Source organism: Geosmithia morbida, assembly GCF_012550715.1.
Source record: "Geosmithia morbida isolate 1262 chromosome Unknown scaffold_6, whole genome shotgun sequence".
Lineage (NCBI taxonomy): Eukaryota > Fungi > Ascomycota > Sordariomycetes > Hypocreales > Bionectriaceae > Geosmithia > Geosmithia morbida.
Window position 1 is genome coordinate 536,588 of NW_023336193.1, and position 24,087 is coordinate 560,674.

The window sequence follows — 24,087 nt, forward strand, 5'->3', positions numbered from 1 at the left end:
ATAACATCGATTGGTGCTTGCACGAAACAAGTGCAGAGTCCAATGCCAAAATACACACACAACGGACCATCGGAGCCGTGTGAAAATACGAACCGAACGCCGTCCGCTCCGGATTCAGGAAGTGGGTCTCGGATCCGACTTCCCGGGGTTCCGACCCACCCAGCTCAGCAAGCCACACTCAGCCTCAAATGCCATCACATACTCTCTCACCGCCCTACAGCCCAAGCCACTGGCAGAAAAGAAAAAACCCAGATTTTTTTTTTTTCCGTTCAACACCCAAACACCAGACCCCCACACCAGTTTATCACCACCATCACCAGACCACATCTCACATTGTCGCTTACACATCCGACATGGCGCCTTCCAAGCAAGTTGTTGCCATTTCTGGCGACAAGACTGTCTCCCCTGTCAGCTCCGATCAGGTTCGTTCGAGATTGGCACTCAGAAAGAAGAAAGAAAAGGAGGAAGATATCATGTGTATACTGACAAGAGCGTTAAAAAAAAAAGACACTCAAAGCCTCCAAGGCCCTCCTGTCACACATAAAAAAGGCCGCGCAGGAAAAGGCCCAGGATTCGTCAAAGCGCAACCTGCTCGACGATGACGATGCCGAGGGCGGCTCCGCCGACGCCGACTCGACGCCCATCTGGCTGACCCTGACGACGAAGCGCCACATCGTCGACAAGACGCGGCTGCAGCCCGGCAGGATCCCGTTGCCACACTCGCTCAACGCCGACCAGCCGGTGGACATCTGCCTGATCACGGCGGACCCCCAGCGCACGTACAAGGACATTGTGGCGTCGGACGAGTTCCCCGCCGAGCTGCGCGCGCGCGTCGGCCGTGTCATCGGCTTCAGCAAGCTCAAGGCCAAGTTCAGCCAGTATGAGGCGCAGCGCAGGCTGCTGTCCGAGCACGACATATTCCTTGCCGACGACCGCATCATCAACCGCATCCCCAAGGTGCTAGGCAAGACCTTCTTCAAGACGACGGCCAAGAGGCCCATCCCCGTGGTCCTATCGCCCAAGGACTCCAAGAAGGCGGGCGTCGGCGCCGCCGAGAAGAAGGCGAAGAAGGCGGCGGCCCAGCGCTCTGACGAGGAGAGGGCCGCCAAGCCTGCCCAGATCGCCCACGAGATCGAAAAGGCCCTGAGCTCCGCCCTGGTCAGCCTCTCGCCCACGACCAACACGGCCGTCCGCGTCGGCTACGCCGGTTGGGCGCCCGAGAAGGTGGCCGACAACGTCGACGCCGTGGCCGCCGCCCTGGTGGACAAGTGGGTCCCCCAGAAGTGGAACAACGTGCGCGGCCTGTACATCAAGGGCCCCGAGTCGGCCGCCCTGCCCATCTGGCTGACCGACGAGTTGTGGGTCGATAGCAAGGACGTCCTGTCCAACGAGGCTGCCGCCGCCATCAAGGACAAGGAGGCCGAGAAGGCCAACGTCGGCAAGAAGAGGAAGTCTGTCACCGAATCCGGCGAGGCTAAGGACGAGGCCGAGGGCGACTCTGCTGCTGCGCCTGCTAAGAAGGCTAAGAAGGGTGCCGACAAGCCCAAGAAGGAGGAGCGGAAGGATGTCCCCGAGGGTGACGACGGCAAGCTTGACAAGCAGATTTCCGACCGCAAGTCTAGGTTGAGGAAGCAGAAGGCTGCTGCTAGGAAGTCTGTGGACTAAAGGGGACAACAAAAAAAAGAAGGGTAAAAGAAAAAAAAGCCATCTATTTTGTGTCATGTTGCATGCTTTCTACTTGTGATTCAGTTTCTGGGCCAAAAAAAAAGGGCGTTGCGGCGTTGTTTTTGTTTTCGGGCGATGGAAAAGAAGAGATGTAGTAGTGTAGGCCTAAATAAAGAACCGATCTGTATCTGATGACTATTTATTCCAGTTGCTCGAGTTCTATCTAAAACGAAAAATCAAGATCGCTATCCTACTGATGCCGGCCAAGGAAGGAAACTGAAGAAAGAAAGGCTGCAAAGAAGATCGAGAGTCGAGAGCAAAGAAAACAGATCACAGCTCATCCTGGAAAGCGACAGGCTTCTCGGGCTCAAAAGAGCGCCCAAAGGGACCAAAAAAGCTGGAGAAAGTCTCGTTGAGCGACTTATCGTCGATGCGCATGTGCTCGCCGGGGACGGAGCGGAACCTCAGGCCACCCTTGGCATCGATGGCGGCCAGACCGAGCCAGTCCTCCTTGTACAGGGCACGCTCGCGGAGGGGCGTGACGTCTGTGCCGTTCACCTCTGCGAACCACGACGACAGGGGCGGGACGACCATGCTGTCGTCGTCGAACTTGTACATGACGAAGTTCTCCAGACGGGCCATGTTGGCGGCGTAGGTGGCGTTGCGCCGGTGGTCGGCTCCGCGCAAGCCCTCGTTGTTGATGTCGGCGAGGAAGTGGGACCCGGCTAGGTAGTCGTCGTAGGCGGCCTGGGAGGTCGGGTCGCGGTAGTACTGGGCGGGCACGAGGCGGCCCTGGACGAAGGACCCGAACGTGTTGTAGCGGAGGAGGGCCATGGCGCCGCGGCACAGCCAGTCGGTCGCGCCGCAGGAGCGGAACTCGGTGATGCCGTTGTGCTGGCTGCCGTACGTGACCAGGCTGCGCACCGGGGGGTCGTTGCACCGCTCCACGTAGCCTCTGAGGAACTGGCCTCCCTGCGAGAAGCCCAGAGCGTCGATGGCCGGCGCCGTCGACAGGATCGGGTGCGAGCCCAGCAGCGAGCACACCGTCTCCACCTGCTCCGTCACGTTGCCCAGGAACGTGGCTGACCGGTCGGCGTTCGCGTCCGCACCCCCGAGCGAGATGACGTACACGAACGTGCCCGGGTTGACGGCTTCGGCTAGGGCGCCCACCTGCTGGAGACCCTCGCCATTGAAGGCATCGCCTAGCCCGTGCCAGATGACGAGTGGGAGAGGGGTGTCGTCATCGTCGTCGTCGTTGCCGGGCGAAGACGCCGCGACGGCGCGGAAACCCAGCGTCATGGCTAGGCTCAGCCGGGCGAGATGTGTTGTTGGTCGCATGGTAGGGTATATCGGAGGGCTTTGTTCAGACTGTTATTTCTATTGTTGTTGTTGTTGTTGTTGTTTGGGTCTGGATGGTGTCGAAGTCTGATAGATGGGATGTAATCTATCGGGCAAGTCTGATGGTGTTGGCTGGGTTGTGCCTGAGGCGCAGGGGTCCTAAAACACAACATGTGACGCCATGGGCTTCACGCCAATCGGTCATGATGGCAACAACCGCCTCTGAGCGTCAAACTACGAAGGAACTGGAGAACAGTCCGCCATCTACTAACCATTTAGTTTCCACATGATCGATCCGGTAACTTGGTATACGTATACCGACAGGACGCATATGGGATATGAAAAGGCCACATTGAAACTCGACAACTGCACTCTTGCCTGTGTACCTGAGGTGACCACATAGGAATAATGAATGGCAAGAAAGGATCAGAATACAGTTAGTTAATATAATGTTTCTATAAGAATAAATTCTATAAACACTTGTAACTTACATGCAGAAAGAATAACAGGTTAGGTGTTTAGTAGTATTAAGGGTCTTATTCTCTATTCCTATTATAGTGACAGACTTGACGGTTTTACAGTCGAGTCCCGCTTACCGAAGCTGTAGACTGATTTACTATGACAGCTACTAAAAGAGGCGGGTATTAAATAGACAAGTAGAGCTTAACGGGACCCCGTATTTTCCACTAGTTATGGTCGTATCTGGGAGGCTGATGAGTGAATGAAGACTATGTGGTTTACCTTGTATAGAGGTAGAATATAGATATATGCGAAGAAAAAAAAAACAAAAAACTATACAACAGCTGGCATTCGCTGGTCGTCACCGACCAAAATACTGTTGCCCGTGGCGAAACAAGAACATGTCGAACGGGAGGACCACCTGCTTGAGTAATGCGAAGCTTTATTCATGACCGTGATCGTATACCGTATACCGTATACTGGTGTATGGTAGCAGTATTATATGCTAGCGTACTTGAAAGTTCAAGTTTAGCAAAGCGTCTCCTTTCGACATGATTCTTGGCCCGGGTTTTCTTGATTCGAATGACGAACCTGCTGGTTATTTGTAGCTGCAGGGACGTTGGGTCGGCAACGTCCGTGTTTGCCCAGATGATCTGTCAACTCCCGGGCCTCGGGCCCTTGTTAGACGACAACGTCCAGACATTCGACCTTGGAAGAACCCGGCTTGAAGAGACAGCAACTAGAGCACTGCACTTTATATGTGTGCCTTTAAGCGATCCGCATGTTGTCCTCTCGGGTATAGTCGTTCTTCAATGCTGTACCATCATACAGGGAGAGCTCCTTTCACGAAAGGCAGGCTCCAACGAGGCACTGAAGCTGCTCGTTGGACAGGTGGCCGGAGAAGTTCACGAGCAGAGAAATGGCGAGGGCCGTGTTGGAGCGATCCCACTGCCACGAGTGACGCCTGCCGGCGGCCAGAGACATGGTCAGGGTCCAGAGGTTAGGAAGCTATGTTGAGAGCCAGATGAGTTTATGGTTCTCTCCTCCCGTGATAAATCAAAGAATATGTACTCACCTCTTCTTGAATGGACCTCTTCATAGATGCCTTGGCCTCTGTCGAAGCGGCGATATCGCCGCTGTTCTGGGCGTCGAGCAGGGCATTCACTCCAGGACCGAGCGACTGCATGATGTCGGAGCCCTCGCTAGTAAGCATGGCGCCTGCGGTGCGCAGGATATCGTCGTGGAGGCTCTCACGCTCCCAGCCGTTCCACACGGATCCCGGCGACGTGGTGTGCATGTCGTAGATGACCTGGGGCAGGCGGCGGTGACGGCTGAAACGCTGCTCGTCGGCGAGAGTGGAGGCGCGGTCAGGCCTTTGCGTGTAGTAGGTGGTGACGAGGTGGTCGAACGATTCAAAGCCGGCTGCCTCGGCCTGGGCTGTGATGAGCTCGAGGCGCTGATCCACGCTACCGGCGGCCGTGGTGGTAGAGGACGGGGCCGAAGTCGGGGCGACGGCGGTGGCGGGGAATCCAGTCTCCCTCTGGAGATTTTTGAGACGCTCGAGGAGCTGCGACTGGAAGTTCATGCAGTCGAGCATAGATCTGGGAGGAGCCGAGTCCTCTCGTCTGAGGGCGGGGCGGGTATCTGCCATGGAATGTGGGGAGAGGAGACCGTGTGAGGCGGGAGGCGGGGAGGGGTTGGTGGGAGCTAGGGAGGGGCTGCCGAAGACGGATAGGTCGATAGAGGCCGGGCTGCCCTCGGCGTCGCTGAGGGGGACTGTCTCGAAGTAGCTGGGCTGGGCGGCCATGAGCTGAGCGTCGAGGGAGGGGGATGCCGAAGTCTGCTGTACCGGGATTGACTGGTGAAGGTGAGGGTGGCGAGGGTGGCGAGGGTGGCCGGTAGTGGACGTGGCTGGTGAGAGGGAGTCTCCAATTGCGATAGAGGGCATCTGTAGTCTGTCTGCTGTCGAGGACATGTGAGGGGGAGGTTGGTGGTGACGGTGCGGATAGCCCTCGTGGGCCTCGAGACGTGCTTGCAGCTCGTCGAGCCTTGCCTTCATGCGGTGGCCTGTGAGGGGGGAAGTGTTGGTATCTACGGAACGGTCATGGAGGGATTTGAAAAAGCAGGAAGACGAGAGGCAGAGGAGAAAAGACGGAAGATTGATAGTAGAGTGGTGGGGATTGAGCGTACGATATGTTCGTTGAGCGATCCGGTTCTGGATCCTCTTCTTCTGCTTTGGGTCCTTGACACTCGTCCAGTCATCTCCCTCACGCATTTCCTTGGACCTCAAAACGGCCGAGAACTTGGACTTGGACTTCTTGGCAGTGCTTGTTTTCCTGTTGTCATCCACTATTACACATGCCGGCGTAGAAGGCCTGAAGATGGGACTAGTGATGGATGACATGATGACTACCTGGATGTAAGGGAGAGTTCCGAGAATTCAACTGAGGCTTTCTTGCTGACAGTTGTTTGATATTATAGACTGTCATGTAGTGGGGAGAGAGAGAGAGAGAGAGAGAGCGAGAGAGAGAGAGAGAGCGAGAGAGAGAGAGAGAGAGAGAGAAGAGGAAGAGGAGGACGAGCAATCGCATAAAATAATATCGAGGGAAGATGGCATGTTCTTATTTCCTCCCCGACTGGCTCGGAGTGGGTGACTACCAGAGAGTACCAGGAACTTGGTCAAGTAGCGAAGTCCCAATGTACTGACAAACGTGGGAAGAGGTGATCTGCATACACCTTTCGATTTCTGATGTTGCTGACCCAAGCTGACCCAAGTTGGACCTTGGCCCTTGTATACTAAGAACATGGGAGAGAGACTGAGAGGGGGGGAGTGTGCGAAGGAGGGGAGTTTTGGGAATAAGACGCATGCAACCTTTCACACCTCCTTATCCCTGCCCTGTCCCTTTCCTCTCTTGCGCGCCACCTCTTGGAGCGACACCTACGGCACATGAACGCGGCACCTAGCGCGGCTCGGGAGAGATCGTGTAGAGTATTACATGTAGTCATAGTGGTTCCAACCCGTAGACGTGTAGGGATAGCTTCGCCGGCATTCTGTCGGGACTCGTTGTTCTCTTCTTCTTCTCCTAGAGACTCTTGAACCTGTTTTTTCGGAGCTGTAGTCCGTCTATACCTGCAGCGGTACTTCCGGGCTCCGGTCCGCGTCTGTTCCCGCAACCCCCTCCTTACCGGCTTCCAATGAACAGAGTAGGCAACATGAGAAGCTAGACTAGACAACAGGCCCTCCGTACTTGGACGGATTGAAGGCTGTGGAACGCTACCTTCCATATCTGGACATTGACGACGATAGAAACCATCGTGTACGGATATTCCCTGTGTACACGTAAACACCTCACACACCACACACACCACGCATGGTACGCTGTTTAGCAATGAGAGCAAGCAGTTTATATGCGCAAAAGAGCACTGGATGATTGTCCGGTCGTCTCCCAGTTAGACCTGCAGCGTGATTGATTGATAGTTGAATCTACGCTACTGGTTGGGGTTAGTTGTCGCGATTGAATCCATACATTCTGTAGCGTCTCCGTCCGTCTCCTCTCCCACACGATGACGATGGGGTTGCTTGGCGAGCGAGTGTGCTAGCTCTGGATTTTACCGATATTTCCTTGATCATCTCGTTCTCGATGGATATAGTGATGGATGATGACATGGTACGGGCCCAGGATTACCTGCGTCTTGCCCTGTCTCGGGCGTAAGCATATAAATCTGTCAGATCACACGTAAGGCACTCTCCGCTGTCACTGCCACGAGACGGGAAACCGTTTCGATCTGTACGGCCGCCATGCACATGTTCCAAGCACGAGAACGTTGCTGCAACGTACGCTGTACGGGTAGTAATCTTACTCCATTGCTGACGGCCGGCCACGACGTAGCAGTTACCGACACCCCGGAAGACGGTCAGCACATGATCAAGCCTCCCCCTGCCTCTCTTTCGCTGATATTCAATCCTTCTTTCCCGTAAGGTAGCATTCGACTGTACGCCCATCGCCTCGCAACTACGCAGGTTCCTGTAGGAGGCTTACTCTTCCCTCTCCCTCTCCCTCTCCCTCTCCGAATGCACCGCGAGCATACGGGGAAGCAAGTAGCAGCAGAAGAAGCAGGCAGAAGCCAGAGTACTACCACTATACGGCCGAGTAGCACTGAACGGGACCCAGCCTGTCCGTCATCGCCACTGCAAGAGTTCGGACTGTGTGGATGCTACTACGCTGCAAACCTGTCCACACCAGTCACCCGTAATGATACCTATGTTCATATCTTGCCAACTTCTTAAAAGCTCAAGGATATAAAAAAGCCTACCTGGCGTGATCCGCCAAACCCCTGTTCTCGCTTGGCGTAGCCGCCTTCCTCCACCGCGGGACGGATGACCAGCATTTAAGCACTGACAGCTGATATTGACGCACGACTGTTCGTTGATCCAGTCGCGAGCGCTGGCTAGTGTGACGTACAATGATTGATGCATTGGAACTCGGCTTTTACTTAGCTCTACATGTGTTGAATGGGTTATCTGCAATACACGTCTAACCTCTTTGCTGTAGCTGTGCGTAAGCTTGTCCCGTGTAACATCGGAAAATGGCCTTGAACAGAGCTCCAGATAACAAGATGACAGGCTTCTTTCAACGCATCGTCCTCACCGAGTCCTAGTTCAAGGAGGAATGGAAGGGGTGTGTGTATTCGGTCCTCTGTCGAGTACGACGTATGATGAGCTGACGGGAATGATGTGCGTATACACTTATCTGTACGTATTTGCGTGATCGAGTGCATCCTGGTTCCTAGCAGGACCGACCGAGTCATCGTCAGTCTAAAGGCCGTAGCGGCCGTAGCAGTCGGACGCTATCTGATATAATGGAGGTCACGGACATATTCCACGTATCTCTGCACCGTCAAGATCTCAAACCCCTGCGCTCCGTTCCTTACCCCAGCTGCAGGGCAGAAAAAGACTGGGCATCTTTCTTTAGGCGTATTAGTTCTTACCAGTCTTAGACGCCAGAATTATGCCTACCACCATGTGCGTCTAGTCTGTATTAGTAGAGCCCCCTGTACTTTTCTTTTCTTTTTCTTTTCGCAAGCGAAGTCGTCGTCGGCAACAGAAGATCTAACTTCGCAATCATTCACTTCTAACTAGAGAGGGTCCTCTTGCCGTCTGTCCGTCGGCCGCCTCAGAGGAGAGTTACATGCGTAGGTATCGTTCTCGGCATCTGGTGACTAGTGAATCGCTCCATCGCACGTGTCGCGAGAGAGAGAAGAAGACGGTAAGGAGAGAAGGAGAAGAAGCAGCAGAAGAGAGCAAGATATGCCTGCATGCATGCAAAGTGAGCCCGTTTTTACAAGGCGAGAGAGCTTGGACCGGAGCTTGAAAAATATGCCTACTAGACCAAGAAGAAGGCCTTGGACGTACGGATGATGGCAAACTCCGCATCACAGCTGTATACCGAGCAGTGCATCTTTTTGGATCTCTCCGTTTGAGTAGCCCCCCCCAATATCTGACATTCCTGTAATGATACAGTACATGAGGTCTGATGGTTCGAATGCCCGTCCAAGGCACAGCGACGACAATCCCTACAGGTTGTAACTTGACGCCTCCGACGTACTGGTATTGCCGCCCAGAGAGCCGGTGGGTGTGACTGCTAGGGGTATTATCAGCGGCATGGCTCTAACTGTGTTATTACTTACTGTCAATGGGCTGTACAAGTATTCGGAGATTTAGGCTCTGGTAGAGCGACTAGACATGGCCGTCGAAGGTTACATGTGTGCACGCTTTACAAGCATTTTTCCAAGGCGTTTTCTAGTACAGGAGATGGCCACCAGCAAGTTCGTACTTTTCCATCCCATCTACTCGTGCTTTTACATGGCAACTGTAGGTTGAAGGATATGATGGGAGAGAGGAGAGTATTCAGGCCTCCAGCCATAATCTGTACATGATTTGCACTGTTACGGATAGCAAAGCTGTCAGCATGGCTAGGGGAGAGATGTACATACCTTTGCGCTAGGGACATGGGGTTGGGGTTGGAAGCGGGTTCGAATCTTGTTCAACTCTTGATCAGACGGTCCCGTATAACGACGTAGATATGGCATCAGTATGAACACAAGTCAAGCTTGTCAGTGAAATATGCTGCCGATCAAGATACGGGCTTGCCGAGTATGAGTATCCGACAGTTTGCATAAGATACACGTACACGAGCATACTCACGTCACGCGTGTGTGTGATCTGTACCCGCACATGGAATGGCGAGAAGAGAATGGTGGCCGTCGTCAGGTTGCGCCGAGCAGGGATCCCGCTCCTTCGACCGTTCCAAGATACAAGGTATTGGCGAGTGGGGCAGTGCTTCTTCCGCCGCGTCGGAGATGCAACCATTTTGCTCTTACGTCGAGGGCTGCCGTCTGAGGTACTACTTCTTGCACCTAGTCTGTAAATGATCGGTTGTGCTGTCGGGCGTGTGCCGTGTCCCCAGCTGTCCAACCTCTCCGGTCTGCGCAACACGTCCCTCTACCACACCCGAAAGACCTGGGACGAGACGGAGTTGTCGATGGAGAGACGTCAGGGGGCGGACGGACGGCCAGCCCTCTATTTTCACGAATAAACCCCCCCCCCCCCCCCCCCCCCCCCCTTGGATATGCCCTCGGACAAGCATATCTTCTTTCGAAGCACACAGCCTGCTTCCCAGCCAGTTCCCTTTGCGGCCAAGTGTGCCAACGCCCGGGGAGGGAAGAGGCAGAGCAACCGTCAGCAAAGAGTCTGCTACTGCGAGCCAACTATTGGTAGGAACGTAGATGGGAGCGGAAAGAGGCAACATCCTTCGCTACCCGATACTGCAAGGCTCACAGCAAGAGGAGGCAGAGAGAAACGGGCTGACCAATGAGAGAACCTTCAACTGTTTACCGCCCATCTACCTGATCTCCACGGAGCGCTGCAAATTGCCTATCCGGGTTTCAAGTGAGCTTACATGTTGGACTCTCGTATGACAGCCAAAGTATCACCAGAGTCCTGCCCTGCCGCCCTGCCGTCCAGACAGATATGGGGTAGTTTGTGCGTGGCGATGGAGAATACAGTGATCTGAGAGACGTTGTCGCCCATGAATTGGAGGGATTGAATCTATGAGACGAATGGTGTCCAGCTTGATGCCCGTTACTATGATTGACCACTTCGTAACATTCAATATTGAAATATATCCATCGACTATCCTCGAAGCCGAACACGTCACTGATTCTCTACTCCATGTTACGTCGAGCTGGGAAGGAACTATCGATAACTGCATCTGGTGCCTTCCTTCCTAGTATATAGGAAAGAGAAATTCTTTCCTTGATATTTCAATCTTTTATTGCATTCTTCTCCAACCTCTAAGAGCAACCTCTCATCCTCCCACATTTCATTGTCCTCCGAGGCGAGTCTCCGTTCTTGACTACTTTCGAAGCCATGGCGACCACCGGGGGAGCTCCCAAATCAGCTCTCTGGTCTCAGACCAAGACGCTTGCAGGCAAAAACTTCACCATCCTCCTCCGCCGCCACTTCGTCTCGACCATCTACACAGCCATACTGCTACCCCTCATCCTCAGCCTGTACCTGGGCATCCTGAAAAACGTCGGCGCACCCTCGGACGGATATGGGACCGGAAAGCCGACACCTGTTCGGTCCCTGTCTTCGGCTATTTCTGCCGCCAGCAGTGGACGCAATACTATGGTATTCGTCGACAGTGGCCTCGCTGGCGGTGCCATTGACCGTGTCATCGACGCGGTAGCTAAGCCGTTCGAGGCTGCTGGCCTCAATGCCACCCGACTGTCCTCCCAGGATGATGTTGGCTACGTATGCAGCTCCTCGTCTCAGGGTGACTCCAACTGCTTCGGTGCGGCCATCTTTCATTCGTCCCCGGACGAGGGGCCTGGCAACGAGTGGAACTACACGCTGAGAGGTGACCGCACCTTCGGGCGCAGCTTCCAGGTCGACACAGGCAGGAATGATGCCGAGATTTACACGCTCCCCCTTCAGCGTGCTATCGACATGGCCATAGCTGGCACCGGCTCGGACAGTCTTGACGGTACGGAGCAGTGGCCCTTCACCGATCAGACGGAGAGCGAGCGCCAGGCTGGCGTGACCCGTAGCTACCAGGAAACCTTTACCCAGTACAATAGCATCACGCTTCTCGTCATTTTCTACGGAATAGCCTACCGCCTCCCCGGGTCCATGGCCACAGAGAGAGAGGGGGGGTTGTCGCAGCTCATTGACGCCATGATGCACACCACCAACGACTGGGAGGCCCGGCTAGCACGCATGCTATCTTTCTTCTACTCATTCGCTGCTACCTACTTCCCCGGATGGGTCATGGCCTCCCTGATTGTTCACTTTCTCATCTGGAGCAACACGAGTGTCGTCATTGTCCTCATCCATTACATATTGGCCGGTCTGGCCATGACGTCTTGGGCCATCATGGGCGGCACCCTCTTCAAGAAAGCTCAGCTGTCGGGTGCTGTCAATGCCATCGCCATTGTTCTCCTAGCTGTCCTCGCCCAGGCCATGCCAGACCCGGGCACGGCCGCTGTTGCTCTCCTTAGCCTGTTGTTCGCCCCCTGCAATATTGTCTTCTTCTTCATCTACGTGGCCGAGTACGAAGAGGATGGCCGTTCGGCCGACCTGCTCCACGCTCCGTCTAGCGGTGACTCAGCCCTCCCCGGCTTTGTCCTTTGGATCTTCCTCGGCATACACATTGTGGCTTACCCCATCCTCGCGGCCTTTTTGGAGCGCGCCATCCATGGAGTTGCCGCCGAGAGCCGCAAAGTGTACAGGGGCGATCCCTCGTCGCAGGATGCTCCCACCGACGCAGTCTACGTCGACGGCCTGACGAAGGTGTACCAGCCCGGCCTCGTGAGCCGTCTCTTCCCCTTCGTCACGAAACCTCGTGCGCCGACTGTGGCTGTCGATAGTCTTACTCTGTCGGTGAAGAGAGGCCAGATCGTGTCCTTGTTGGGTGCCAATGGCAGTGGGAAGAGCACAACGCTTGATGCCATCGCCGGTATCAGCCGATTCAGCCAGGGCAGCATCTCCATTGATGCATCGGGGGGCATTGGCATCACACCTCAGAAGAACGTCCTTTGGGAGGACCTCACGGTACTTGAGCACCTGCGCATCTTCGACGAGCTCAAATCACCCCACGCCAAGGCCTCGGCTGAACAGCTCAACCGACTCATCAGCTCTATTGGCCTGGCCCAGAAGCGTAATTCCAGATCGCAGACTCTGTCTGGCGGACAGAAGCGCAAGCTTCAGCTGGGAATGATGCTCACCGGGGACAGCGCCATGTGTTGTGTCGACGAAGTCTCATCGGGGATCGATCCGCTGTCTCGCCGCAAAATCTGGGATATCCTGCTTTCGGAACGAGGTCGCCGTACTATCGTCCTCACAACCCACTTCCTCGACGAAGCTGAACTCTTATCCGACGATATAGCCATCCTGTCCAGAGGTTCACTACGCGTCCAGGGGCCTCCTGTGACCCTTAAGAACACTCTAGGCTCTGGCTACCGTATCCACGTCCTCAACACAAAGACGGCCCAGGACACGCCTGCAGTTGATGGGGTAGAGCGTACAGTCACCTTGGCCAACGTCACGTACAGAGCACCATCGTCAAGTTTGGCTGCCAATGTCATCCGCGCCCTTGAGGCTGCCAGCATCGAGTACCGTCTGTCCGGCCCGACCATCGAAGACGTCTTCCTCCACGTCGCAGAGGAAGTCCGTGACGGAGAACGAGCGCCTGCCTTGACAACCACACCTTCGGATAGGAGAGGCCAGATTCTACCTGAGAAGCTGGTTGAAGACGAGAAACCATCGGATGGAGTCGAGCTGATGACAGGCCGGCAGACAGGTTTCCTCACTCAGGTACGGGTGCTTCTGCGCAAGCGCTTCACACTGCTCAAGACCGACTGGATTCCTTACGCTGCCGCCCTGCTCATCCCCATCATCGCCGCCGCTGGCACACAGGTTCTTGTCAGCGACAGGCAGCCTGTTGGATGTGCCCCCATGGACCGGGGTAGCGCCCCGGATTCGAGTGAATACCTCGGCCTCTTGAAGGATGCCGTCGTCGCCGCTGGCCCTTCCGATATCGTTCAGCCCTACCTCGCGGTTATCCGGAACAGCGTCGTCGGGATCGACGTGGAACTCCAGGACTCGTTCACAGCCCTCGAGAGATATATCGGAGACAATAGTAAACGCATTAAGCCTGGTGCCATCTGGCTCGGTGCTGATGGTAATACGCTGCCAACATTTGCCTACCGCGCCGATAATTCTCAGTCTGTATACGCAAGCATCATGATGCAGAACATACTCGACATCTTACGGACCAACACATCCATCACAACGCTGTACGTCCCCCTTGACGGAACTACGCCTGCCGGTGCCGCGGATGCTACCATGCTCATGGCCTTCTTCTGCATCGCTGTGGCTATCGCGCCGGCCTTCTTTGGTTTCTACCCCAATGTCGAGCGCCGCAACGGCGTGCGCGGATTGCAGTACTCGAGCGGGGTGAGATCGCTGCCTCTGTGGGCATCGCACCTGCTCGTCGATCTCGCCATCTTTGTTGTCGCCTTTGTTGTCGCCGCAGCCGTCTACAGCAGCTCGTCCGACATTTGGTACAATGCGGGATACCTGTTCCCTGTATACATCTTGTATGCCCTGACAACGATCTTGCTCGCCTACGTCTGGTCTCTTTTCATGGGCAGCCAGCTGGCGACGTTTGCCGGGATAGTCGTCTACAACGTTGTCGGGTTTGCCGTGTACCTCATTGCCTTCCTCTTTATCACGTCCTTCTCGCCCACTGAAGATGTTGACCGCAACATCCTGATCAGCCACTATGCCGTCTCTATATTCTTCCCCGCCGGCTCTCTGTGCCGCTCTCTCTTAGTCGGTCTCAACATATTCTCCACAGCGTGTGTTGGCTACCGACTCCGCAGTTATCCCGGAGACATGAATGCCTACGGCGGACCAATTCTTTACCTGTCTGTGCAGTCGATCTTGCTCTTCACGGTCTTGTTGTACCATGACTCAGGCAATAAACTACCTAGCTCTTACGCGGGGAACAGGGAACCCGATAAAAAGGCTCCTTCGCCCCCGAGAGCTGTTATCGATGAGGACGCTGAGATTGCCAAGGAAGAGCTGCGGGTTCACAGCTCCGACGGCGGCGACGGCATGCAGGCCAAGAACCTGATCAAGGTTTTCGGAAGCAACACTGCTGTGGACAATGTCACATTTGGCGTGAAGCACGGCGAGGTGTTTGCGCTGCTCGGTCCCAATGGAGCGGGAAAGTCGACGATCATGTCTCTGATCCAAGGCGATATACCACTGAGCCGCAATGGCGGGGACGTCTTCATCGAGAAAGTGTCGGTAACGGATCACCGCGCGCTGGCCCGCACCAACCTGGGGGTCTGCCCTCAAAATGACGCCGTCGATAACATGACTGTCCTCGAGCACCTGCGCCACTATACGCGCCTTCGAGGTATCGACGATGTCGAGGGCCAGGTGGGGGCCGTGATGCGAGCCGTCGGTCTCGAGGCCTTTGCTGATACCATGGCGCCGCATCTTTCCGGTGGCAATAAGCGAAAGCTGTCGCTCGCAATGGCTCTCACGGGGAATCCATCAGTCATACTGCTCGACGAGCCATCGTCGGGTCTGGATGCCGCCGCCAAACGCATCATGTGGCGCACGCTCGAGCGGATTAAGCCGGGGCGGTCCATCCTGCTCACGACGCATAGTATGGAGGAGGCCGATGCGCTGGCCAGCCGCGCTGGGATTCTCGCTCAGCGCATGCTAGCTATCGGCAATGTCGACAGTCTTCGCAGCCGCTTCGGCGATTCGGTTCACGTCCATCTCGTCAGCCGCACCGCGCCCTACTCGACAGCCGAGGAGATGGAGCGCACGCGTGCCTGGGTCGTGTACCTGTTCCCCGGAGCTGTCGTCGAACCGGAAACGTACCATGGGCAGATGCGCTTCAGAGTACCGGCAGGGTCGGTGCTCGAGAGCGCCGCCACCAGAGCCGAGGCACATGCGGAGGAGAACAGCAGCAGCAGCAGCAGCAGCGCGATTGGTCAAGTCATCGTCACCCTCGAGGAGAATGCGCACCTCTTAGGGATTGAGCACCACAGCGTCAGCGCCACCACGCTCAGCGATGTTTTCCTGTCCATCGTGTCAAGACACAATGTCCTGGAGGAAGGGTACCCGGCTGATGGCGGCGGTAGCGGTGACGCGTCGCGGTGGGTCAAGCTGCGCAAGGTGTTGCTGATGGTTTAGCTGGGGTTTTTGCGCCGATGGATATGGCTTGGATGATGTTCACACGCACTCACAAGAGAGGATGGAAAGAGAGAGAGAGAGAGAGAGAGAGAGAGAGAGAGAGAGAGAGAGAGAGAGAGAAAGAGAGAGGGAGGGATCTGTATTCGATTTCCCTTCTTCTTCCTTCTCTCTTTCCCCATAATATTTCGAAGATGTCGACTTTTCTATAAATGGATGTCAGTGACGTTTGAATAATAAAGGAATGGACTACTTCTCACCACCAAGTGCTAGCATGATCAAGGTTCAGTAAGAAGCAGGACTGTGCCTGCTACATACTTCCCTCTTCTCTTCCAGGCCACATTTGCCTTGCCGTAGACGAGTTCTACGACTATGGAAGGATGGCAAAAAAAAGGCAAAAAGAAAGGGTCTGGCCGGGGATTGAACCCGGGACCTCTCGCAAGCGTGCTTGGGGTTGCTGTCCCTAAGCGAGAATCATACCACTAGACCACCAGACCGGGCAGAGAGCTCGGATGAGCTGCTCATAGAAGGGGTACGGCGTCGTCCGATTGTATCGTACTATATCCTCTTACACATCCTCAAGGGCGTCTGTCAGTCCGGGAAGGTGGAAAAGGTGGAAAGGGGGGTGATGCTGGCAACTCATGGTGTGTACAAGGTTTGTTTGGTAGAGAATTGACTAGTGGTTTGATCGCATGCTGAAGATGGATAAAATATGAAAGACACAGCAAAGAACTACAACATCGCACAAACACACAGACACAGCGGCTAGGAGTTGTAAAGGCCTCGAAACCGCTCAGCCATCAGACCTTGCTGGGATCGTCGACCTTGGAGATGCTGTCGGTACCGTGGCCTTCGCGGGCGTCATGATCATCAGCGACGGCGTCAATGATCCCCGTCTCCTTCTGCATGCGCCGGTCGTTCCAGACAAGCGCCGTTGTCCAGACTGCCATTGTTGCGCCGATGGCAATCAGGGCATACATTCCCCTCTATTGACGGTCCGTCAGCAAATACATCTCGATTGTGCGTCTGCTGCGCACGCATCAGAGTTAGCGTTACTGCCGTACATACCCTGAACTCTGGAGCGTCGTCGGCGCGGTAGAAGATGAGAGGCCACCAGGCCTGGAAGCAGTTGCCGGCAGCGTTCATGCAGGCGATGACGCAGGACCTGAGAGCGGGGGGCTGGGAGCGCATGGACTCGTTTGCCCAGGCGAAGAAGGTGCACTGGATGCAGTAGACGGAGCCGGACCAGTAGTAGGCGGCGAACTTGGCGGCCGGGGCCGAGGGCACGAGGACCATGACGGCAGCGCCGATGCAGGTGGCGGCCACGTAGTACCCGGAGATCCACCTGCCGCCCCAGACGTCGGTGGCGACGGCCCAGACGAGCGTGCTGACGACGCCGACGGCCTGCACGCCCGTGGGCCAGTTGTTCATCTGGACGACGGAGTAGCCGCGCTCCGGGTGGCCCTGCATGTACAGGTTCAGCAGGGACTGGTTGCCCAGGGACTCGGAGCAGTTTCCCAGGATCCAGAGGAAGCAGAAGGCGTAGAGGAACCAGGACCCTCCCAGGCGCCTGAGAAAGGCCAGGCTCAGGATGGGCTCGGAGTCTACGCCGGGGGGGACGCGCTCGCGAGCTAGCCGCTTCTGCTCCTCGGTCAGGTAGAAGGCCGTGGTGGTGTGCGGGGTGTCGGGGAAGAAGAAGAAGCCGTATGCGGCTACGGGGAGGGTGATCAGGCCGGAGATCTTTTCGTACCATCGAGGAGCGACGTGTCAGCGGGACGTCGAGGACCTGTAGCCGAGGCGAGACGGTGAGATTGACGGTGCTTACGATGAATAGCCATCTCCATCCTGGGAGCCCGTGAAGGCCATCCATGGACTTGTAGATGCCGGCTTGGAGGAATCCGCCGAACATGCCGCCGGCGAGACCGCTGGCGGTGAAGATGCCGGTCCGCTGACCGAGCTCTCGTTTGGTATACCACGATCCCAGGATGTACTGCGTCCCTGCGAAGATGCAGGACTCGAAGTAGCCTTGGAAGAAGCGGATCGCCATCAGGTCCTTCGGGCTGCGGGCGGCGGCGTTGACCATTGTGAGTCCCGCCCAGATGGTGATCATGGTGGGGAAGAAGCGACGCGGTTTGAAGTACGTGAGCATCAGGTTGTTGGGGACGATTCCACTGGAGATAGGAAGAGAGAGGGGGAGAGATAGTTAGAAGATGTGCATATCGAGGCCGTAGAGGAGGGCGCCGACTTACATCAGGTATCCCACGGCGTACAGTGTCGTGACTAGGGTGAGTTGCGCTCCCTCGAAGCCCAAATCATCTCGCATGCCGGATACATAAGCCTGGCTGATGCTGGCTCGATCGAGGTAGTTCCTGTATCATATCAGCATGATATATGGCTTAAAGATTGAACATGGTGTTTTCTTTTCTTCGCTTCTTCTTGCCAATTGCAATTGGAAACGTTCAGTGTCGGCCGTAGCAGCGGAAACTCACGTAAAGTAGGCAAGACAGCAGAACGTCAGGATAAAGAAGTCGAGTTTCAAGACAAGCTTCTGCTCGAGTCTGGAGCCTCGTGGCTTGAAGTGCTCACGAAGCTGAGCAAGCGCTTCCATCTTGTCGAGTTATGCAACTGATCACTTCTTGTTGGATGCGTGTAAGTAAAGAAAGATGAAAGATGATATTCAATGCGAACGATTCCTGCTGATACACAGAGTCTTTCGATCAAGAAGGTTGATATTAGTTTTTCTGTATTCGTTCCTGGCTACGGGCTAACCGCAATATTTGTGTAATCGACTTAGCGATGCTGTAGCCGTAACCTCTCCTTGATCCTAGTTGGACGAGCAACACTCGGTCTGATATCTCGTGTTTCCTTATCTGCGAGCGAACATACACGCAACACACACATTCAGCCAAGAGATAGCTACGCCCACACTTACATCCTGACCGTGGGCGGCGCCCCGCACCGGGAATAGGCCGCGGGACATGCTTTCTTCCTGACACCGTTGTCTTGTCGATATTCACTTATACGGCACCTCCAAGCCTGGGATACTATCTAGGGTTCTTGGGTCCCGAATCAATGGCTACCTGATTACTATCTCGAAGCTGACTGGAGAGCGGATCGATCGACCCTAGACCCCATACCACCGGGGGAATTGGGATCTCACTGATTGGCCACGGCAACTTGATAGCATGGCGGGAGCTCCTCATCCCCCTTCTCTCTTCGTCCCCTCGGGTTAAATTAGACTCGATGCATGTAATGATACACCCCTTCTACTTGATACCTGTCTATTCGTGGAAGAGGTGGCTTGGAACACCCCCCCCCCCCCCCCCCCACAATGGCTACCCAATAAAGCTCCTTCGGATATCTACGTGTGCGCGTGCACCCAGCCGACGAGCCCGTCAGTTTGAAAAGTCATCTTACAACGTGTTACTAGATTACTGGGTTGAGGGAAATACGGGTGAGCAGATATGTGGTCTCCCCGCTCAGGGAGTTGGCTTATCTCGGCATGGACATGCCAAGTTGGGGGGAAACAGTGAAAGCCAGGAGTTCCAGATGCTGGGGGACTATTAGCATAAGAAAAGGAAAATAGTGGACTGCATGCTTTATAGATGCAGAGATGAGTCCAGAATCATCGGAACAAGTACGGTTGTTGAGCGTTGACGAACGATACCGCACAGGGGGAGTATTGGAAGTCAGCTCGTAGCTAAGCTGCATCGATACTCTTCTCAACTTCATAAGAAACAGGGAAAGGGTGAGATATGACAGCTTTAGCACCGACGGAGAAACAATCCCGATATTGAACTATAGACTATATATGAGATGACTAGAGTGAATACCGTTCATGCCAAGGCAGACCAAGGATGAACTAGGCCTTGAGAGTTGGAACGTAAACCTCGCGGGGCTTGTCATCAAACTTTCCGAGACTCTTGTGACCGGCAGGGTCCGTGTACTCCCCAGCGAAGAAGTCGGCATGCTTGACAGGGTCGGCGGGGCGATCGATGTCGTACTCGTAGCGCTTCCAGCCATGCTTGCGGGCATCCAGGTAGTCGGCCATGCAGAAGATGCGGTCGTCTATGGGCTTGTCGCGCCCTAGGCGGCGCAGGAGTGGGGAGCTCTCCAGAGGCTTCAGCTCGCAGTCGTCAGCCGGACGGGCAAAGTAGATGACTCCGATGCGGCGGAGGTGGCGCTGGTCCACGGGCGGCTGGACAACGCGGTGGATGGTGGCCTTGAACAGGCCGCCGGTGAGGCGCTCCAGGGCCTCGCCAAAGTTGATGACCAGGCCGTTGGGCTGGTGCCGGACCCAGCGGTACTTGCCGTCGTGGTGGTCGAGGACCTGGAGCGCGGCGATGGGCTGGGAGAAGAGGAAGGTCCAGGACCCCCAGTCGGTATGGCCGGACAGGAAGATGTCGCGGTACTTCTCGCTCTCCTCCCTGGGACGCGGCTCGCACACCATGTAGCGGATGTACTCGGTCTTGGAGCCACCCAGGGCATGGGTGGCCTGGATGTCCGACTCGGGAACCTCCAGGACCATGGCCATGAGCGCGAGGAGCTTCTTCAGGATATTGTTCCTGATGAAGTGCATCACCTCGTGCGTCTCCTCCAGGTACGGGCGTATGATCTCCGGGTGAGGACGCTGCTTCGGGTCGTGCACGAGGATGTTGTAGTGGTCGAGCTGCTTGGGGAAACCGCCCTTGTGGCCGAGGGGGCCGGATGGCTTGAACCCGACGTAGAGTCCTCGCGCGTCCTCCTGGGGGGTGACTGCGAATCTTAGACATATATGCGTTAGCTGTATGTGGCCGGTTTGTAGGCAGTCCAAGGGACTGCGAACGGTGTGTACTCTGAACAAGATGGACGTGCCCTCATACGGCTTCTTCTCCTCCGGAGGGAGAGTCATGACTGCATTCGAAATCTGCATCTGACGCTGGTAGACCTCGTCGGAGATGCCATGGTTGGTGAGCGTCAGGAAACCATAGCCGGTGGCAGCTTCGTACAGTTGTGCGGCCAGCCCTTTGCGGCCCTCTGGGGTTTCGTACTTGGACAGATCCAGATTTACGAGCTGGACATAATCCACTGAGCGTGCATAGTCACATGTCAGTCTCGACGCACATCCGGGTTCCCAATAGCATTCGTCCAACTTACATGGCTCTTTGCTTGGAGCGGCGGGCGTATAAGGCGGCAGAGACATGATCGGTTGCTTGCGGTGGTGTGTTCAAGTGACTGGAGTTTACATTGAATTGGGCATTCAGAGAATGAATGGCTCTGATTCTTATCTGATCAACCGAGCATTGTTATATATCCCCAAGTGAAAAGGACGTCGGGCAGGAATCGACTATAACCCCCAAGGTCATCACGCACACACACATCACCCACCTCGTCGCCTAGCTTGAGCAACAACAACAACAACAACAAAAACAACAAGCATGCGCCCCACGCTTACATTGGCCAGGATATTCTGGGTGTAGTGTGTTGTGTTGGGGAGGGAGGGGGGGGGGGGGGGGGTGGAGACTGCTTGTTATCTGGGATGCTGCATGTGCACACGCTCCTCACCCATGGCGGCGCGCCACTCGCGGAGCCTCGATTGACGGTTCATCGTTATCAAGAATTGAGGGACTCAAAGGTGCTCCTCTTCCCCCTTCACCTGCTCCGCACTCGGTTCTTTACTCACCCGTTTGAGAGCCAGGTAGAGGCCAACCATGGAAGTCTCACAGATCGACGAAGCCGCGAAGCCATTCGCATGCCCTGCTTGCACATCGCGTTTCACGAGACAAGTAAAGATTGAAGCCCACAGTTCACGACAAATATTGAACCTTCGCTGACGATTGACTCCAGGAAAACCTCACTAGGCATACGTCCTCAGGTTGGAGAAGATGACATTCCTCGAAACTCACCATACACGTATGTGTGGATGGCTGACATCAAAGTGCCATCATACAAACTCCAGTGCATCGCCAATCCAATACGAGACCGTTTCCTTGCCCGCAGTGCAACGTGAGCTTTACTCGAAGGTTTGTGCGATGCCCCCGGCGGACCCTTGCTGTGATGGAGTTGTGCACGGACGTGGGCTTATTCCTGATTTCCGGCTCATAGTGACCTGAGAAAACGCCATGTTCGGAAATGCCATCCAACGGAGAGCTATCCGGGGTCGGACAATGCAGCGTCGTCGCAACGGCTCGCATCCGATCCAACACTTCTGGGACCGTCGATTCCCGTCTCTCTTGGCCCCCGTCTACCTCCCAGCAGTAACTTCAACTCGTCCGATGGCGATGTAAACATGCGACCGAGGTCTGCTGTGACGACAGACTCGGAAGATATATTCTCTGTTCACAATATTTCGTGGGTTTTCAAGCTGCCGCAGTTTCTATCGGCATATTTCGAAAAGTTCCAGAAAGTCTTCCCGGTTATTCATCAACCGACTTTTATCGCGGCGACGGCACAGCAGCCGCTTCTCCAGGCTGTCGCTTGTGTCGGCGCCGTATACACCTCTGGAGAGGACTACTGCGACATTAGCCGCGCCCTTCTCGAGTCCGGGTTGAAGTCCCTTGATATCTATGTGCTGATCCCCTTCCTCTCCGGACATGACCCGTGAGATTTTCGACACTTGCTGACTGTCGATGCGTTTGCACCCACGATCTCAGGTAAACAATCATCCGCGCGTAGGCATCCAAGAGACGTGGGTACTGCAGGCGTATTTGCTTTTTGAGTACTTCGCCATATACAGCTGCGAGGACAGCCTCTTCAACACTGCACTCGAGATACACCGCAAGCTTGTCGACGTAGCTCGGCAGTATCAGCTCTTACAGGATGGTGTCATGTCCGGAACAGCAGGCCAAGGCTTGAGCTCGCCAGCTGACAGTACCGCCGCCCATGGATCCTCGCTAGGCCGAGACTGGCATCTGGCTATCCGAAGCGAGTCTAGGAAACGGTACGTGTGCACCCTTCAGTACCGGAAGACAGATGTTGGCGGAAACACCGGCTAGCTGACAAGACACTGCACCTTTTCGTATCATTCAGAGTCATGTACTCTCTTTATTATCTGGACTCGCAACTGTCCATGTGCTTCAATCTGCGTCCGCACCTTGCAGCCTTGGAAGTCAAGTTTGATCTCCCCTGCCGTGACGATGTCTGGTCGGCACCCACTGCCGAAGCTTGGAAGATGCTGGCTATCGACCAGGATGGGTCCTTTAATGAAGAGGATGACGACGACGCAAACGGGGAGCCAAGACCGCCACACGGTGATCTCTATAGCAGCCTTATGCATCTGATGAACCCAAGGCCGCAGGCGCCACCCCTCGGCCTGCTCTGGCACTCGTCGTTTGCAAGCTTGATGCTCATCGTCCAACTCCAGATGATGGTTCGCGACCTGACTCTCGGAAGCACCTTTCTCTATAGGAACATCCGGGCCGACGATCCCAACCACGCGCTGTCCATCATCTCAGAATCCGATCGCGCCCAGGTCATGCAGGCCCTCGAGGCCCTGGCCGATCTCATGCCCCGCGTATGCTCGCAGAAGGCCATCGGAGACCCTCAGTCTCCTGATAATTCCCTGTGGAACCACGTGTGGGTTGCCTGGCACTACACGGCGCTCTGCCTCACCCATCAGGACGGCCTGCTCACGAGCGGAATAGTCGAGTACAGTCTCCCGACTGCGATATCGACGGCGTGGGAGTTGGGCAGACCAAGGGCGAAGAAATACCGGGATGTCTACGAAGATCGTGACGTGGTGCGCGTGGCCACTCATCTCGCCCGGATACTCGATCTGCTCACGAGGCCGGCCCTGGGAGCATCAGTCGGGCCTGAGTGCACAGGCTCTGAGGACCCCTTCACAACCGTCATCGCGTTCAAGTCATGCCTCATGGGATGGCGAATAGTGCGCCTCATCACCATAGGTATCCAGGACAGTCTGAGAGGCCAGAGGAGCACCATCCTGCCCAGCGTCTACACGGCATTCGGTCGCTCCATGATGTATGACATACTGACGGCTCTGGACCCCGAAAATGACGGGAGGTTGGAGGATGTAACAGGTGATGAGCGGCTCTCGGAAAGTTCCCCCAGGAGTTCTGAGATGTTGAAGGACTCAGAGAGACACTATCTCGAGCGCATAGAAGATGCACTTACACGCAGGAATCACTGGCCCCTAGCAACTTGGATCGCTGCAGTCTTCACTGAGACATTTCACGGGGAGGATTAACTAGAACATCGGGTCTAAGCCTCTTCCATTCTATGTATTATCTCAAGATGAACAGATAGAAAAAAAAACTATTTCTTTGCCTGTTTGTTAGCTGAAGATTGGACATACCTTCAACCTGCGTACTGAATGCCTATGGTGATATATATATATATATAAAGAACCA

The 24,087-nt window shown here is 55.3% G+C and overlaps 7 protein-coding genes across 7 annotated transcripts; 3 read left to right on the forward strand and 4 right to left on the reverse strand.

Annotated features, from left to right (window-relative positions):
• Positions 1-353: 353 nt before the first annotated feature.
• GMORB2_6633 (ribosome biogenesis protein UTP30) lies at positions 354-1,665 on the forward strand (the record flags this gene model as incomplete). Its single annotated transcript, XM_035468603.1, has 2 exons — positions 354-422; positions 508-1,665. 2 exons carry the CDS (start codon positions 354-356, stop codon positions 1,663-1,665), a joined length of 1,227 nt encoding a protein of 408 aa, XP_035321737.1.
• A 330-nt stretch (positions 1,666-1,995) lies between these two features.
• Positions 1,996-3,003, reverse strand: GMORB2_6634 (palmitoyl-protein thioesterase; the record flags this gene model as incomplete). Its single annotated transcript, XM_035468604.1, has 1 exon — positions 1,996-3,003. One exon carries the CDS (start codon positions 3,001-3,003, stop codon positions 1,996-1,998), a length of 1,008 nt encoding a protein of 335 aa, XP_035321738.1.
• A 1,302-nt stretch (positions 3,004-4,305) lies between these two features.
• Positions 4,306-5,866, reverse strand: GMORB2_6635 (uncharacterized protein; the record flags this gene model as incomplete). The annotated part of the gene is made up of 3 exons (XM_035468605.1): positions 4,306-4,470; positions 4,538-5,529; positions 5,653-5,866. 3 exons carry the CDS (start codon positions 5,864-5,866, stop codon positions 4,306-4,308), a joined length of 1,371 nt encoding a protein of 456 aa, XP_035321739.1.
• Positions 5,867-10,891: 5,025 nt separating this feature from the next.
• Positions 10,892-15,742, forward strand: GMORB2_6636 (ABC-type branched-chain amino acid transport system, ATPase component; the record flags this gene model as incomplete). The annotated part of the gene is made up of 1 exon (XM_035468606.1): positions 10,892-15,742. The coding sequence occupies one exon, from the start codon at positions 10,892-10,894 to the stop codon at positions 15,740-15,742; it is 4,851 nt and encodes a 1,616-aa protein (XP_035321740.1).
• Positions 15,743-16,539: 797 nt separating this feature from the next.
• On the reverse strand, positions 16,540-18,347 carry GMORB2_6637 (MFS transporter, ACS family, pantothenate transporter; the record flags this gene model as incomplete). Its single annotated transcript, XM_035468607.1, has 5 exons — positions 16,540-16,725; positions 16,808-17,479; positions 17,565-17,910; positions 17,989-18,108; positions 18,229-18,347. 5 exons carry the CDS (start codon positions 18,345-18,347, stop codon positions 16,540-16,542), a joined length of 1,443 nt encoding a protein of 480 aa, XP_035321741.1.
• A 1,254-nt stretch (positions 18,348-19,601) lies between these two features.
• On the reverse strand, positions 19,602-20,921 carry GMORB2_6638 (Isopenicillin N synthase; the record flags this gene model as incomplete). The annotated part of the gene is made up of 2 exons (XM_035468608.1): positions 19,602-20,502; positions 20,602-20,921. 2 exons carry the CDS (start codon positions 20,919-20,921, stop codon positions 19,602-19,604), a joined length of 1,221 nt encoding a protein of 406 aa, XP_035321742.1.
• A 919-nt stretch (positions 20,922-21,840) lies between these two features.
• Positions 21,841-23,924, forward strand: GMORB2_6639 (early growth response protein 1 (egr-1); the record flags this gene model as incomplete). The annotated part of the gene is made up of 4 exons (XM_035468609.1): positions 21,841-21,975; positions 22,083-22,286; positions 22,372-22,658; positions 22,748-23,924. 4 exons carry the CDS (start codon positions 21,841-21,843, stop codon positions 23,922-23,924), a joined length of 1,803 nt encoding a protein of 600 aa, XP_035321743.1.
• Positions 23,925-24,087: the final 163 nt, after the last annotated feature.